Source organism: Natator depressus, chromosome 1 (assembly GCF_965152275.1).
Source record: "Natator depressus isolate rNatDep1 chromosome 1, rNatDep2.hap1, whole genome shotgun sequence".
In the NCBI taxonomy this organism is placed as follows: Eukaryota; Metazoa; Chordata; order Testudines; family Cheloniidae; genus Natator; species Natator depressus.
Window position 1 is genome coordinate 16,516,321 of NC_134234.1, and position 17,447 is coordinate 16,533,767.

The 17,447-nt window shown below is 47.1% G+C and overlaps 2 protein-coding genes across 2 annotated transcripts in view; both read right to left on the reverse strand.

Annotated features, from left to right (window-relative positions):
• The window catches only part of GDPD4 (glycerophosphodiester phosphodiesterase domain containing 4), an 87,664-nt gene that overhangs the window by 57,172 nt on the left and 13,045 nt on the right, over nucleotides 1-17,447 (reverse strand). The window lies entirely within an intron of this gene.
• LOC141989098 (endogenous retrovirus group K member 5 Gag polyprotein-like) lies at nucleotides 2,776-5,323 on the reverse strand. The gene is made up of 2 exons (XM_074955381.1): nucleotides 4,741-5,323; nucleotides 2,776-3,913 (listed from the first exon to the last, which is right to left on the reverse strand). The coding sequence occupies exons 1-2, from the start codon at nucleotides 4,946-4,948 to the stop codon at nucleotides 3,120-3,122; spliced, it is 1,002 nt and encodes a 333-aa protein (XP_074811482.1). The 5' UTR covers nucleotides 4,949-5,323; the 3' UTR covers nucleotides 2,776-3,119.

A 17,447-nucleotide genomic window follows, 5' to 3' on the forward strand; every position in this document is an offset into this window, starting at 1 on the left:
GCTGATCTGCGTTCAGCGTTAAATTATTTAAAGTAAACAAAAGGATATGCATTTGTTGTTGAATGTCTCCTAAGGTTCGGAGACGCAGCTCCCCTTGTTTTAATTGTTTATCAAGCAAGGTTTTGAGCGTGCGATTGGCACGTTCAACAATGGCTTGGCCCGTGGAATTATAAGGGATCCCGTGTTTAAGACGGACGTTCCATTGGGCGCAAAAAGTGGAGAGGGCTGTGGAGCAGTAAGCTGGGGCATTATCCATTTTAATTTGGCTTGGGCGACCCATAACAGAAAAACAGGCTAGCAAATGGTGAATAACTTTAGCAGTGGCTTCCCCACGCTGTGGGGTTGCCCACAGAAATCCCGAATAAGTATCAACAGAAACATGTAAAAAGGAATAGGGGCGGAACTGTGGCACATGAGTGACATCCATTTGCCATAGCTGATTTGCTGCGGTACCTCTGGGGTTAACGGCATAAGAAAAAGTAGGAGCAGCAGTGGCACAGTGGGGGCAGGAACGAACAATGGAACGTGCATGATCAGCAGGAATGTGAAACTGCCGGGCCAAAACAGAGGCAGACTGATGGAAAAAGGCATGGCTTTCAATGGGGTCAGAAAAGAGGGAATTTACCTGACCACGTAACGCGCGATCAGCGCGTGCATTGCCCTCAGTGAGTGACCCAGGCAGAGGGGTATGACTGCGAATATGAGCAACAAAATAAGGGAAATTACGAGTGGAAATAAGATATTGCAAAGACAAAAATAGGCGAAGGAGGTCCGCATCGACCTGAGGGGTAATGAGGGCAAGGGGTAAATGATCAATCACTTGATAAACATAATGGGTGTCCACAATTAAATTAAAGGGACAATCAGCGAAAAGTTGAAAGGCTAAAATAACAGCAGCCAGTTCTGAACGCTGCGCGGAACGCTGAGGCAGTGTAAAACGAGAACGCCAACGAGGGGGGTCACCTGATTGATAGGTGACGACACCTCGATGTGGAGAGCCATCAGTAAAAAGAGTAACAGCAGAAACAATGGGTTGAGAGCGGCTAAGACGATGAACAATTAGAGGCACCTTTTGTGTAATTACCAACCGAGGATCTTTTGGGGGATTATAAGAAATTTCTCCCACATAATCACAAAGAGCAACCTGCCAAGCCAAAGAGGTGTGGCACAAGGAATCAAATTCACTACGGGACAAGGGGAACACAATATCAACTAAATCAGTGCCAGTAAGTTGCACTGCACGGTGGCGGGCTTTACGAACAAGATCAGACAGGGCATCTAGATATGGGTAAATATTCCGAGGAGGAGTGGAGGAGAGGTACAGCCACTCTATGATAGAGACGGCTGTATTCGTACGGGGTACAAACAGAGCCGCAGTGGGCGTATGAGGGGTGGCAAGAAGAATCAGCCGTAGGGGACGGACCTCAGGGGGTCTGTCCACAAACTGCTGACTTAATGCTGCATTAATTTGTCGAATGCAGGCAATGTGCTCTTTAGTGATGGCAATAACTGCACCCGGTGCTCGGGCTCCACGTAGGAGCTCGAACAACGGCTGCAGCATTGAGGTGGGGAGACGAAAATAGGGCCGAATCCAATTTAAATGACCCAAAATCTGTTGTAATTTAACAAGGGTTAGGGGTTGAGGTAGAGTTAGTGCCGGACGAACCGGAGCAGCATAGGTTTGTAAAACCTTATGGCCGAGGTAGTGGTAGGGATAAGAGCGTTGGATTTTTTCTGGTGCCACCAACAGGCCATTTTGGCCGAGGATTTGAGACAAAGATTCAATCTGTTGTTCCGTGACCTGGGGACCACTAAGCAAAATGTCATCCATATAATGGTAGACCTTTAGCGTAGGGTACCGGGCACGAAAAGGGGTGAGGGCCCGATCCACAAAAAGCTGACACAAGGTTGGACTATTTTGCATTCCCTGGGGTAAGACCTTCCACTGATACCTTTGAGAGGGTTGCTGATTATTATATTGTGGCACCGTGAACGCGAATTTTTCGCGATCATGTGGGCAAAGGGGGATGGTGAAAAAACAATCTTTTAAATCTAATACACAGAGCTGATCGGTTTGAGGAATTAAATTTGGATTTGGTAATCCATATTGCAAGGGGCCCATAGGTTGGATGCATTTATTTATTTCCCTTAAGTCATGTAACAGCCGCCATGCACCAGATTTTTTCTTAATAACGAACACCGGGGTGTTCCAGGGACTAGTAGAGCTTTCCAAGCGCTGTGCCAGCAAATGCTGCTGCACAAGCGATTGAAGTGCTTTTAGCTTTTCTAGAGGGAGGGGCCACTGGTTAATCCAGACGGGCTCTAAGGATTGCCATACCAAGGGCAATGCGGAGGGCAATGTGGGTGAGGGAGGATCTTGAGCCATCAGATATTAATATCGAGGGTGGTGTCCAGCTTTGTAAGTAAATCACGGCCCCAAATATTGAGGTGGACAGGGAGCACAAAAGGGCGGATAGTAGCAAGGGTACGGCCTCCCGGTTTAGAGACTGTGACCCAAGACAAACTCTGTCGCCCGGGTTTACTACCCCCGATCCCCCACAACTCTTTAGAAGGAACCGTAGGCCAACTAACCGGCCACTCTGGATCACGAATCACCGTAACGTCAGCTCCAGTGTCCACCAGCCCTGTAAAAGGAACATCATTTAAGAGAAGTGTTAACTGAGGTTTCGAGGGGCGGACTGACATTGTCAGAGCAACAAGTGGAGAGGACGCGCTGTGAGACGGCGAGTGAGACAACGTTGATCCAAAGCCGCCTCCGCCCCGAGTTCGATCCTCGGCAGCTGGCACCTGATAGGGGACTAAAATCAATTGTGCAATTGATCGTCCACGCGGGAGCGACTGTGGAAGATGAGTCCACACCTGAACCTTAATAATGCCGGTGTAATCGGCATCAATGACCCCGGGGATGACAAAAAAGCCCTGTTTCCCAGCATGAGAGCGAGGGAGAACGAGACCCACAAAGCCGGCAGGGAGAGGTCCCGTCACCTGGGTAGGTATGGCGCAGACCTCCCCTGGCAGCCGAAAATCAGTGTCCTCCTGCATGATCAAATCAAGCCCTGCACTTCCAGCAGTCGCCGCCCTCATAGAGTCTATGGATTTTAAGGCAGAGGAACGGTTGTCTGAGTGGGAAACACCCCCGTTTGGCCCTGGGTTCGGGGGGGACCCGCCGCGCGGTTTCCCGGCCCGCTACGACACTGATTAGCCCAGTGATAGCCCTTCCGACACTTGGGGCACTTTTTTGAGGGTCGGGCGGGTGCCTTTGATGAGCGGCACTCCCGCTGGAAGTGACCCTCCTTGCCACAGCGGTAACAACGCTTCCCCTCTTTCCCGGTTCTTTTTAGGGCGGCAGCCAGAACTCCAGCTTTATGTGCTTGGGTTCCGATGTTTTGGCACGCCCGTAGCATGTCTGAGAGCTCTAAAATGCCAGAGGCTTGCGCCGTCTGGAGAGCGCGGCGGCAATCCTCATTTGCATTTTCAACTGCCATTTTTAACAGGATCTCCTGAGCTGCCGCAGCGTTATCCACCTGTCGGAGGATAGCCTCTTGCAATCTGTTGGTAAAATCCAGAAAGGACTCTGATGCACCCTGACGGATACTAACAAAGCTTTTAGTAGGCTTGCCTGAATCCGGGACCTTCCGGAAAGCATGCTGGGCACAGGTGGAAATAAGGGGGAAGAGGGCCTGAGGGAGTTGAGTTTGCATCTCAACGGTAGCAAACGGTCCCTCCCCTGCCAAGTGCTCAAAAATAATATCTTCCGCTCTATGAATCTGGGCCTGGCGTTCCGCCTCCTGCCGATACTCACTAATCCAAATAACATATTGACTGGGTGACAGCATCATGCGCAACAGCGCCTTCCAATCTTCAGGGATCAGGGAGTATCCACTACCTAGCCCTTCAATGAGACCACGCACAAACGTGCTAGTCAGACCGAACTCGCGAATTGCTTTCTTTACCTCTCTAATCACCGAGTAAGGCAAACTGACCCAGGTTCCAACCGGGTTGCCCTGGCCATCGTTCTGCCAGGTCACCGGACAAACCGAGACCAGCTCAGCCAGCTCCTCTGCTGTAAGATCTGAGCGAGCCTTCGCTGCGTGCACCATTTGTTGCACCAGCGAAAGCCTCTGAGCAGATGCAGACGACCCCCTAGGGGGCCCCGAAGCATGGGGTTTCAGGGGGGGATGGTAATCACACACCGGCTCTGGCGGGGAAGGTAAGGGAGGCGGTGGTAATAAAGGCACTGGGGGCGAAGCAGGGAGAGGGATGGCTGCAGGAGCCAACGGCGGTGGCGAAATCGGCAGCCCCTCTGTTGGTGCGGGAGAGGGTTCTTCCGAAGCGACACACTGTGTTGCATCGGTAGGAGGGGGGGTGGCTGCAGGAGCCGACGGGCGTGGCGAGATCACCAGCCTCGTGAGGGAGGGCCTGTCCGAGGTGACACGCTGTATCGCATCGCGGCAGAGGTGCCAGGCATGTAAAGCCTGCACGGGCGCCCGAGGCTCTTTGTGCAATGTCTGGCCCAACCGCTCCCAGTCCGCTAGCTTAAGGGTTCCGGCTTCAGGGTACCACGGGCACTGGGCACTCACCTCCTGTAGCAGGAGAGTGAGTTCTCGAGCGGGGCAGTCATGCTGAGCCTTACGCAGCAGATACTGTAGCTCATTGCGGTGTTGCACTTGCAAAGCAGAGAGGGAGCTTCCCATACTTACCACAATGAAAAATACTCACCGGGATCCGCGAAGCGGATGAGTGACGCGTCTGAAACCCTTGCCGGGCGAGGTGAGTGCTGAGGGCCCCACGTTGGGCGCCAGTTGTGGCGGTTCAATGATGAGACAGAACACAGGTTTATCCAAGCAAGCAAGCTGGTTAGCTGAAAAGGGCTGCTGCCTGTCAGCTTTCCACCTTCCCTTTTATTATATTTCTCCCCCCTGCGCATTACCTACTTCCACCGCAAAAAGACACAACAAAGGAATACATGACTTTGATTAATATTCTTATTTTCCAGCCTCTATCTACTACAATCCTAATTCTCAGGCCTTGAGGCCAGGCCAAGGAAGCTTCCCACGATTACTGTCCTTTAATTAACTTCCCAGGGTTCATATCTGGTCCTCGTCCTTGGATGGAGCAATGTGTTGCTCCTACACAACGGTCAGGGTGTGCCCTGACTGTTTCCAGGTGGATGGACTAAACATGAACCCTTCATCTAACATTTCTGTTTTTCTGAGAAAATGACAAATGTTCCCTCAGAGGTTTTTAATATCTTAACTCCATGCAGGTTTTTTTTTGCCTAGAAATTTCCTTAGCATTTTGAATAGGTTTGAGATGAACGTCCTTGATATTAGGATAACCGTTGTGGCCCAGATCTTCAAACATGCTCAGTGCCAAACAACAACCACTGGCATGTAAATTAAGTGGCCAGATTTTTAAATGGTACCTAAATTAATATTTCATTTAGATGGCTAAATCGGAACTAAGCTCTATAGAAAAATCCAGCCCTAGTCATGTACTGGACATCTGTGTGGTGCTAACAAAATATTGAGTCAATCAATAGAGGGCAGTAGGAATAAAGCAGCGGGTACCCTGTTTGCCTCTTTCCAGGGATTGGAGTACCATTGTAAAGTCTGGAGGGGGTAAGGGAAGGCCTTTTGAAAAGTATTGGGGAGTAGCCCTTTAGAGTCCAGATCCCAGCTCAGCCAATCTGCTCTACATGCTCCTTTATTCTGCAGTTGTGTGGGCCATAACATGACTAAAAACTGAGCTTTTGGAGCCAGGAGAACGAAGAGTAGAGTGATTTAAAATAAAACTGAACAGCAGCAGCCAAGAGGAGGAGAATGAACTTTTGACAAGCTTTAAACAAAATAGGAAAAACCATTTTCTTCTAGGTAGGAGCAGTAGAGATACCATGATGGAAGAGGTGTTGTATTAATTGAGACGCACTCTATCGTCTAACAGTGTTAACATAACCCAGTCACTGTCCAACATTAACCAGTGTTAGGCAAGGTTTGGGGTTGGATATGCGGAGAAGGCAGCCTGCTTAGTATCACAGCAAGCACACCCTTCAGCATCCTTTTAACCTTTTATTAAAGATAAAGAAAAGAAGGAAAAAATAGTTAAAACATTTGGAACGTGAAGGATGGAATAAGGCTCCCATTTTAACACCATCCCTTCTTCCCTCTCCCTTTAGCTGGAGAAAGTTTATAGGAGGAAAAACCTCCTTGTTTGACAGTCTCAGATGGTATCAACATGGCAATAACTGTTCTTTTGAGGCAAAGAGAAGTTGGTTGAGATGAGCTGGAGCTGCTGTCATTGCTGCTGTTAACTCTGATCCCATATCATCCCAGTTGGTGATTGGGATTCTGCTGGAGCTGGTAGGGATGCTGATGTCACCTGGGTCTCTCTGGCTCAGTCTGGTCAGGATAGCCCTCCGGATTAGGTGAAAGAAGGGCTGGGATCCCAGGAGAGGGTGGGGGTGGCAGCCACGATGGTGAAGCTTGCTCTAGTAGGTGCAATCTGTTCTTCTCATACTTTTAGGACCCACAAAGGAAGTGGTGGGTGCCAAACCCTTCCTTTATTTATTTTCACTCATTTCCAAACCCACAATTTCTTTTTTACCAGGCATGATCTTAACACAGTCCTTGACTTGTATCAGTAGCCTATTTGTTTGGACTAGTTCAGTCTATCTCCCTTTCGTACCTTTTCCCATTGACATTTGTTATTACAGGTTATTGTGACAGCTCATGAACTTTCATGTATTTTCTACCATTGAGTTCCCAGTTAGGATAAACTTGTAGGCTCATTTATCACAACAGAAGTCATTCTTCTTTCTAGCCCTAAAGCCTGCCTCTGGCCATGGCTGCATACCAATTACCTCAGAGAAATTGGAGGGAAAAGTCTCAACTTCATCTGTTAGGCGTGTAAGACTACAGAATATTATTACGCTGGGGCAAGGGAATCCTCCACAATTCCTCACCAGCCATCTATTTACTCTAGGGCCTGGGCTACACTGCTGCGGGGGGTTCGGACTAAGATACGCCACTTCAGCTACTCTATTCGCGTAGCTGACGTCGAAGTATCTTAGTTCGACTTACCTGGCCGTCCTCATGGCGGCAAGTCGACCGCGGCAGCTCCCCCATCAACTCCGCTTACTCCTCCTGCCAAGGTGGAGTACAGGCGTTGATTTGGGGATTGATTTATCGTGTCTAGACGAAATGCGATAAATCAATCACCGATTGATCGATCACTACCCGCCGATCCGGCAGGTAGTGAAGATGTACCCTAGGCCAGTGTTTCTCAACAACTGGTTTGTGGACCGGTGCTGGTCCTGAGATCTCCCTGACACAGTTTAGGAAGGCAGCAAGCCTGGCCCTGGTATCAAAAAGGTTGAGAAATACTGCTCTAGGCCCTTGATTCAACAAAGCCCTTAAGACAAGGGTAGTCAATAGGTGGACCGGGGGCCAAATCCAGACTGCCAGATGCTTTTGAACGGACCCTGAAATCTTTTTATTTACTTTTTATCATCAGTGTTGTTTTTTATTATTATGTTCTCTGGAGTCTGGACCTTGATTAGACCTTGCCCAAGAAATCTGGACCTTGACAAAAAAAAAAAAAAATTGACTACCCCTGCCTTAAGCACATGCTTAAAGTTAACCACCTGAATAGTCCCAGTTGAAGTCACTGGGACTATGCGTGTGCCTAAAGTGAAGCATATACTTAAGTGTTTCCTGAATCAGGATCAAAAAGAGTTATCATTTGAAAAATGAGGCAAATAAATAAAAGCACAAACTGGGGTGATTAACATAGGCACCTAAATGGAAATATTCTCACCGCTGACTTCAGTGGGAGCAAAGTTCAGACACCACTGAGAGCTTATGGAAATCCCCAGGGGGGTGGCCTGATTTTCAGAAGTGCTGAGCATGTGCAACGTACAAAGTCAACACTAGCTGCAGGCATCCAGTACTCTGGGGCCTTCCATAGCTAGGAATTGAGACCTCTCATGTTAGGAAAATACTGGCTAAAGTAAACTCGTGCCCTGGACGATGTTAAGAAAGGAGAACATTACCCACCCCACCCCACCTTCACCCCTTCAATGGCACCTGCTATCTGCTCTTCCTGTATTACCTTACAGGTATGAGAGAGTTGTACGCCGCACCTTTAGACAAGCGCTGCCGTAGGGTTCACTCCTGGGACCCATATTAGGGCACTGCAGTTCCATGGTGCTGCTACCAGTTTGCGGGATCAATCTCTCTCCAGCACGCTGCAGATAGGAGGGCATGGATGGGGGGGAAGTTTCTCTCTCACAACAGAATACAGAGGTTGGCACGTCTCCCTTTCAAGACCTTATTCTTTGACTAATAACAGAACAGCCACCACTGATCAAAATAAAAATGGAAGTGAGCAAAATGCCTTGCAATCCACAGTGCTGGCATCACATCAACCTCTAGCCCACTGCACGGGTGCCACAAGATAGTGAGGACTGAAGCCAGAATGGCTCCTCCATGACATACCTAAAGAACTGAAGTCCATTCCCCCACAACTTCCTCCCCTCCTCCACCCACAGACCCAACTGGAGAGTTTCTTTCAGTACCAAACTCCAAAGCATCCCCCGCAATCCTGAGGGCAGCTTTGTCCATTAAAGTGATCACCCTTTTTGTTCTAACAGCATTTCTTCATTATCTAAGTTGTTATCACAGATGGTTACATTTATTCTAACAGATTTTAATAGAGAGAATATCGTACAATGTCTCACAAAGCAATCTGAAGAATGAATCCAGTGCAGAGATGAATTCAGGCTGCTGTAAAAGTACTTTAACTGCAGTCATGGCCAGATCTTGCAGCATCTAGTCTACACACAAGCAAAATCCTCCCATTACAACTTTCTCCAGAACCCTGCATGAAGCATCAGCTGCAAACACCTGGGCCAGCACTAGTATCATGGAGGCTTCAATTCTTTATTATATTGATATTGCCCTTTGAGATATGTCTACACTGCAAGTGGAAGGCGTGATTAGCACGCGTAGTCAGACACGAACTAGCTTGATCAAAGCTAGTTGGAGTAACAATAACAGTGAAGCCAGGGCACCAGCTGGTCTCCTGAGTGTGTACCTAGGTCCCAATAGGGCAGAGCTTTACACTGGGGCTTTATTGTTACTCAAGCTGGCTTTGAGCTAGCTGGGGTATGTCCACATATGCTGCAATCACACCTCCTGGTTGTAGTACAGACATACCCTTAGATTATAAACCCTGCAGAACTAGGACTATCGACCACTCTGTGCTTGTACAGTGTGCACAGAGGGACCTTGTTCTCAGCTGGCTCCTTGGCCCTACCATAATACAAATAAACAATAATAATATTATGCTGAGAGGTGCTAATGGCTGCCATCTGCAGAGTCTTGCACCCAAAGACAACCATAGACCTTGTTAAAGCCAATGTGTGAGCCAAGCACACTCTTTCAGTCTCAAAAGAAAGTGTGATCAAGTCCCTTTATGTAGTAAAAACAGCTGAAGCTGCCCAAGGCACTAGGCTGTTTGGCAGGACAGAGGTAAGCCCCGTAGGACTAAGGGGTTTCCCTAGCAGCAAATTCAGGAACTAGGATATTGGCTGTAGCCTGTGTGTGTTGGAGGCAGAAAGCCAGGAGAAGTAGTTGTGGACATGACCCTGAGAAGAAGCACAAAGATGAAGCTTCTTGGGCAGAGGGCTCTCTAGAGTGGCAGACCTGGGGATTTCTGAGCAAGGTAATTGCCTCCGTTTGTTTCTACTGTGTTCAGGGAAATAGGGCTGTGTGTACGTTTCTGTAAATAAGCAAGATTACACCAAGAATATACCTGACTCACAGCATCAATTTCTCATTTCTAAGCAGAAACAACCCTGCAAGGCCTGGAACATTGGCTGATCACCGAAAGGGGTAACATTACACAGCCCCACGGGCGTATGCAGCACTGTACAGTGGGTGAACCACAGGGACCAGTCAATGGGTCCCTAACTCAGTGTTCGAAGGCACATGTTAAAAACAAGCAGAAAGCAGAGCATGCACACTGTGGGGTTTGGGCACCAGAGCTGGAATACCTCATGGCAGAGGTGGGCTTCTAGATGTCTGTTGAACAAGGAAAGGGAGGGAGCTTGGCATGTACAATACTGGACACTCAAGCTTGAAAATGCAAGCAGAGAAACAAAGGGGTAAGAGGTAAAGGGGGCTAGAAAAATAAATAAATGGACAGCTCCAAGCATGGGCCCAGTTCTGCAAAGTGTCTCCTAAGGAGAGTCCCGCTCCCTCCACAATTGCAGTATCTGCTCCTATGAAAGAGAGGAGCAAATTCCAGGGCAGCCTGAAAGGCTCCATTAGGCTTAAGAATGTATCAGAACTTATGAATCCTCAACAGGATCTTCTCCAAACCTTTCATTTTCACTGTGGCCTCCCTGGCAAAGCCTTTGGCTCCATTTCCCTCCCCTTCGCCTCCTAAGTTCAGACCCATCCTTCCACCACACTCCCATGAACCCCATGATTATATCTCCTACTGACATTCCCTTCGTATGCAGGCTCCCTACAATGCTGTATCACCTGTTTCATCAGGCTTCTGCAAGCTCCCTCTTATGCCTTTGTCCTGAGCAGAGTTCACCATAACCCTCCTTCCCCATAGTTTCACCCTTGCAAACTCCCAACATCTCCCACCACCTCCCCACACACGTCTTTGCTTTGGCTCAGAAGCTGCAAAAGCTTCCTTCCTGGGCCCTGACTACACAAGAAGCCTCCCAGGTTTCCAGAGCATTTGAATTCAGAAGCATCTGAGCCAAGCAGAGAAGCGATCACGGCTCCTGGACCTGTACATTTATACGGGTGGCCCATGGCATAGCACGGCAAATAAAGGGCCAAAATTAAAGAAAGTGTGAACTAGGTTTCAGAGCAGTTCAGCCACCACTAGGGAATAGAGGGAGGCCCAAATCATAAAACTTGGGTCCAGATTCATATTTGAGTCGGAACGTTCCTAAAGTTTATTTGGGGTGGGGGGGAAGAGGGGAATTGCTGTTCAGACCTATCTCTACTAGCGAAGGGTACATCAAAACTGGGAGAGAATGGTCCACATGGGAGACAGCACAATCTGAACCCCATTCACTGGGACAACATGAGGCAAAGTGGCCAAGAGGGGAGCAAAGTTTAGGAATGTTCAGTAAATCGAGGAGTGAAAGAGGCAACACACACCTCTGGAGTCCAATCTTCTTCCTAGCACAGAAGGACTTTGTTTGCTCACAGGTGAGCATAAGAATGGCTATACTGGGTCAGACCAATGGTCCATCTAGCCCAATATCCTATCTTCCAACAGTGGCCAATGCCAGGTGCCCCAGAGGGAATGAACAGAAGAGGTAAACATCAAGTGATCCATCCCCTGTCACCCATTCCCAGGTGAGCTTCTCTTTAATTACAGGCCTTTTAACAGGAGTTTGAGTGAGGTGATAAAAAGCAAGACAAATAGTCCTGATGGGGGAAACGAAAGACATCCATTAAGCCACACAGGCCAAAGGTAGACTTTACTATGAACGGGATCCATTTGAATGTTTACAAGAAAAACCTGCCTCCTTTTTTTAATAGAGTATGTGCTTTAGGGCCCATCAAGCTTTGTGCGGTCGAAGGGGTATAAATGAGGGCAGAATTCAGTTATTGGGTTAAAGAAATGCTGACAGCTTTATTACCAGGGCTTCCAACCCCACGCAGCCCCCACACACATATGCTACAACATTTGGCAGGCATGGCTTTTTCAGCCATTACTAACGTGCCTGCACAGTACACGTGGCCATAGTGTTGGATGTTCGACAATCACAGATAGGAGTCTGAGCTGCGGGTGCTCTCAGCACTTCCGAAAAATCAGGCCACTTATTTGGCTGGATCTGCGATGCCTAACTTTAGATACCCAGGTTTAAAAATCTTGGCCTAAGCACCTGGCCCAAGGTGATGCAGGAAGCCTGACACAGAGATAGGAAGAGAACGCAGAACTGCCTGCTCTGACTGAACGACCAACCTGCCTCGTTTCCAAGAGGGCTTTGAGGAAAGTGGTACTGATACATGGCTATGGGCCTCACTATAAGAAAATGGATGGAGATGGACAGATGAACTAATTATTATTATTATACAGAGACATTATTAAGGGCACAAGAGCAAACTACCCCACTGCCTGGAAAGATAGGAAGTCTGGCAAGAGACCACCCTGGCTTAACCAGGAGATCTTCAATGATCTAAAAAACAAAAAACAGTCCTACAAAAAGTAGAAACTAAGTCAAATTACAAAGGATGGATATAAAAAAAAACACGAGTATGTAGGGATAAAATTAGAAAGGCCAAGGCACAAAACAAGATCAAACTAGCTAGAGACATAAAGGGTAATAAGAAAACATTCTACAAATACATTAGAAGCAAGAGGAAGGCCAAGGACGGGGTAGGCCCATTATTCAATGATGGGGTAGGAAATAACAGAAAATGTGGAAATGACAGGGGTGCTTTTAATGACTTTTGTTTCGGTTTTCACCAAGAAGTTGGTGGTGATTGGACATCTAACATAGTGAATGCCAGTGAAAATGAGGTAGGATCAGAGGCTAAAATAGGGAAAGAACAAGTTAAAAATTATTTAGAAAAGTTAGATGTCTTCAAGTTACCAGGGCCTGATGAAATGCATCCTAGAACACACAAGGAGCTGAATGAAGAGATATCTGAGCCATTAGCTATTATCTTTGAAAAGTCATGGAAGACGGGAGAGATTCCAGAAGTCTGGGAAAGGGCAAACATAGTGCTCATCTATAAAAAGGGAAATAAGGACAACCCAGGGAATTACAGACCAATCAGCTTAACTTCTGTACCCGGAAAGATAATGGAGCAAATAATTAAGCAATCAATTTGCAAACATCTAGAAGATAATAAGGTGATAAGTAACAGCTAAGCATGGATTTGTCAAGAACAAATCATGTCAAACCAACCTGATAGCTTTCTTTGACAGGGTAACAAGCCTTGTGGATAGGGGGGAAGCAGTAGACATGGTATATCTTGACTTTAGTAAAGCTTCTGATACGGTCTCACATGACCTTCTCATAAACAAACTAGGGAAATGCAACCTAGATGGAGCTATTATAGGGTGAGTGCAACACTGGTTGGAAAACGGTTCCCAGAGAGTAATCATCAGTGGTTCACAGTCAAGCTGGAAGGGCACAACGAGTGGGGCCTTGCAGGGATCAGTTCTGGGTCTGGTTCTGTTCAATATCTTCATCAATGATTTAGATAATGGCAGAGAGAGTACACTTATAAAGTTTGTGGACTATACCAAGCTGGGAGGGGTTGCAAGTGCTTTGGAGAATAGGATTAAAATTCAAAATCATCTGGACAATCTGGAGAAATGGTCTGAAGTAAATAGGATGAAATTCAATAAGAACAAATGCAAAGTCCTCCAGTTAGGAAGGAACAATGAGTTGTACACATACAAAATGGGAAATGACTGCCCAGGAAGGAGTACTGCAGAAAGGGATCTGGGGGTCATAGTGAACCACAAGCTAAATATGAGTCAACAGTGTAACACTGATGCAAAAAAAGCAAACATCCTTCTGGGATGTATTAGCAGGAGTGCTGTAAGCAAGACACGAGAAGTAATTCTTCAGCTCTACTCCGCGCTGATTAGGCCTCAGCTGGAATGTTGTGTCCAGTTCTGGGTACTACATTTCAGGAACGATGTGGACAAATTGGAGAAAGTCCAGAGAAGAGCAACAGAAATGATTAAAGGTCTAGAAAAGATGACCTATGAGGGAAGATTGAAAAAATTGGGTTTGTTTAGTCTGGAGAAGAGAAGACTGAGAGGGGACATGATACCAGTTTTCAAGTACATAAAAGGTTGTTACAAGGACGTCTAACATAGAGGCGGGAGAAGAATTGTTTTTCTTAACTTCTGAGAATAGGACAAACAGCAATGGACTTAAATTGCAGCAAGGGAGGTTTAGGTTGGACATTAGGAAAAACTTCCTAACTGCCAGGGTTAAACACAGGAATAAATTGCCTAGGGAGGTTGTGGAATCTCCATCACTGGAGTTTTTAAGAGCATGTTAGACAAACACCTGCCAGGAATTGTCTAGATAACACTTAGTCCTGCCATGAGTGCAGGGGACTGGATTAGGTGACCTCTTGAGTTCCCTTCCAGTCCTATGATTCCATGTGTGGAAGGAAATAAGGTAAAGCACACAGTGGCACTGCACATAAAGGAGAATCAATGTTAAAAGACTTTAAAATCTTTCTAATTGTAATCCTTCTGCCCGGTGAAGTCAGCAGCAACTAGGGCCAGGCTTAATGTCTAGGGGTTCCTCTTAACTATACAAAACAGAAACAGCTTGAGCCCCAACCCAGTGATCTGGGAAAACATAACACCACCCTCGGCACCTCAGAGGTAACACTTCCCCCTTGCAAGCACTGAGTCTGTGTATAACAAAAGAGCACTTTTATTACAACAGAAAGGGAACCCAGCATTAATCTGGGAAAACACCACAACCAAATTCAAAGCACGCGACCATAAGCAAACCCGTGTGTTTGGGCAGTATCCTTTGCCTCAGTTTCCCACATGGTGGTGGGAAAGCCTGATGAATGAACATCCCTTTAACACATCACTCCCCACTCCCTTCTCTGCACCCCTCACAGCTGGCTGTCCTTGGTTAGCAAAAACCCAAAATTCAGAGGTGTGTTCATGGGATTCACCTCCCGCTTCCCTCTCTCGGGGGTGTGTGTGTGTTGAGCAATGCCTCTACTGCTACCACTTCTGCAACTGGCCCAAAGCTTCCCCTGGCCACTGCAACATCACTTGCTGAGGCTCCACCACTTAACCTATCTTCCAGAGATTTCAGCAAGTTGCAGGGAACCTCATGGCTACTGCAGTTTCTGTGCTGCATTTCACTGTTTCCATACACAGGCTAAAGCTTAGCCTCTAGACTTGCCCAACAGTGAAGACAGCTCTAGGGATCACCAATTGGAAACAAGGACTCTGAATTAAGTCTAATCTTCTCTATCATTGCACACTAGAAAAAGACAGGTCTAATGGTATCTAGAACTCCTTAGGCATACTCTACAGCCTTGGGAAAGTACACCAACCCCCACCTACTCTCACCTTCAGTAGGATTTGGCATCCCTACCCACCCTGCTTAGTAAGTGAGGTTCAGTTTAGGGTGACCCCCTCAATCAGGGCATGCTAAGCACAGTTCTGCTGCCGTTTACTCAGATAATCGGGATAACGACATTTCAATGCTCCTGCATTCAAATGCTAGAGTGATTTGTAGCCCAAACCCAACCAGATTTGATCATTTTGGCAAATCAGCTCCAGCATGCTGTGTACCTAGGCAGAGTAGGTGTGTCTATGCAAACACAGCCTGCTCCTGAAGTCTTTTTCCCCCAGTGCAACACCAGATGTCATGGGAGAGCTCTTTGAGATCCTCTTTTCATAATTAAGCAGAGCCAGACCCCGGGCTTCAGGGAAAGAAGGACATGAAACAGAGTGGGGGAGCTGGACATGAACAGGTTGCAAGCTTTAACAAAACTTGACTACCAAAAAAACAAACAGATGACTTGCCTCTCTGCCACCTTTCTACTTGGGTTTGTATTTACATGTTCTGGGCCTTCCACACAAATGCACACACAGCAAATAGCCATGGGACAGAGACTTTGCAGCCTCAGTTTTTGCATCTGAAAGGGAGGGAAAGAAAGTGTCTGAGAGTCTGTCTTCACTGCAGACTTAATCCAGGCTCTTACCCAGGTGTTGTCCCTAACCTGCCTATCATCCAGACACAAAAGTCTCTGACCTGAGTTTGGGGCTGTAAGTCTAGGCTAGCTGGTCGTGTGAGCTGGAGGCCAGGTTCTGCTTTTAATTCAGGCTGCAACAGGGGTGCTAGAACAATTTTTATAGTGGGGGTGCCGACGATGGAAAACATGGAAACCGTGTATTGGTGTATGTTATTACTACTTCAAGCCAGGGGTGCAGCAGCACCCTGAGTTCCAGCATCACTGGCCTGTGGCCACTTTGCAGTGTGGATGCAGGCTACTTAACACCGGTGCCAATAGTCCTCCGTTGCCTCCCACAATTCCCCTGGGGCTATCTGTTCCTGTCCTTACCTATTCCCTTCTTCTGCACTGGAAGTCACTTACCATTGTATACCTACCCGTTCTGCCTTTGAATCCTACATCCAGCTACACACACAGCCCTTGAGCAGAAATGCCACCTGGTAAGTCACCGTCCCAGAGTGCTGTCTGCTGGCCAGCGGCCCGCATCAAGGTTCTGGTAGATCTCTGGCGTGAGCCATTGCCACAGCAAGGTACACCACCGCCTTCTCAGGGTAACGAGCCGCGGCCAAAACACCTGCCACCACATCACGTGCCCTCTATTTACTGAAATGAGAGCAGCATTAATGCCAACACCCAGAACCGGCCATTGTCCTGCGTGGGATCCATACCGTGCCACTGATTGGAACAGAGGTCTCACTTCTCGGCTGCCCAGCTAGGCACACCTTACGAGGTCCTGATCTTCAAAGGGTGAAGACTTTAAGAATGGGCGCCTAAAATCACTAGTCACCTTGGAAAATCTTGGCCAGAGATTTAGTGTTCAGATCTGGGACTGGGTTCTGCCTGTTGTTGAGACAAAGACATGCCCAGGGTTTAAAGATGTGAAGAGTGGACAATTTTGATTCACGCCCCACATCCAGTTTTGACATAAAACCAGATGAAATTCTGTGATATGGACTTCCCCTCTTAGAGAAAGGGGCTATGATCCAAATGGAAACTCCTAGCAAAGCCCAGGTATTTCACAGCAGAAACAGCCAAGTTATACACTGTGTGTCTTGACAGATCCCCAGCTGGAGCCATACCACTTCTAAAGAGTTAAGAAAATAAGAACATAAGAATGGCCATAGTGTGTCAGTATCACAATATCCTCTTGCAATGAGTTCCACTGGTTGACTGTGGGTTGTGTGAGAAAATACTTCCTTTTTTGTTTGCTTTAAACCTGCTGCCTATTTATTTAATTTGGTGATCGCTTGTTCTCGTGTTATGAGAAGGAGTAAATAACACTTCCATACCTACTTTCTCTACACCAGTCATGATTTTATAGACCTCTATCATATCCCCCCTTAGTCGTCTCTTTTCCAAACTGAAAAGTCCCAGTTTCATTAATAGCTCCTCACATGGAAGCCATTCCATATCCCTAATCATTTTTCTTTCCCTTTTCTGAACCTTTTCCAATTCCAATATATCTTTTTTGAGATGAGGCAACCACGTCTGCACACAGTATTCAAGATGTGGGCGTACCATGGATTTATATAGAAGCGATATGACATTTTCTGTCTTATTATCTATCCCTTTCTTAATAATTCCCAACATTCTGTTTGTATTTTTGACTGCCACTGCACATTGAGTGGATGTTTTCAGAGAACTACCACA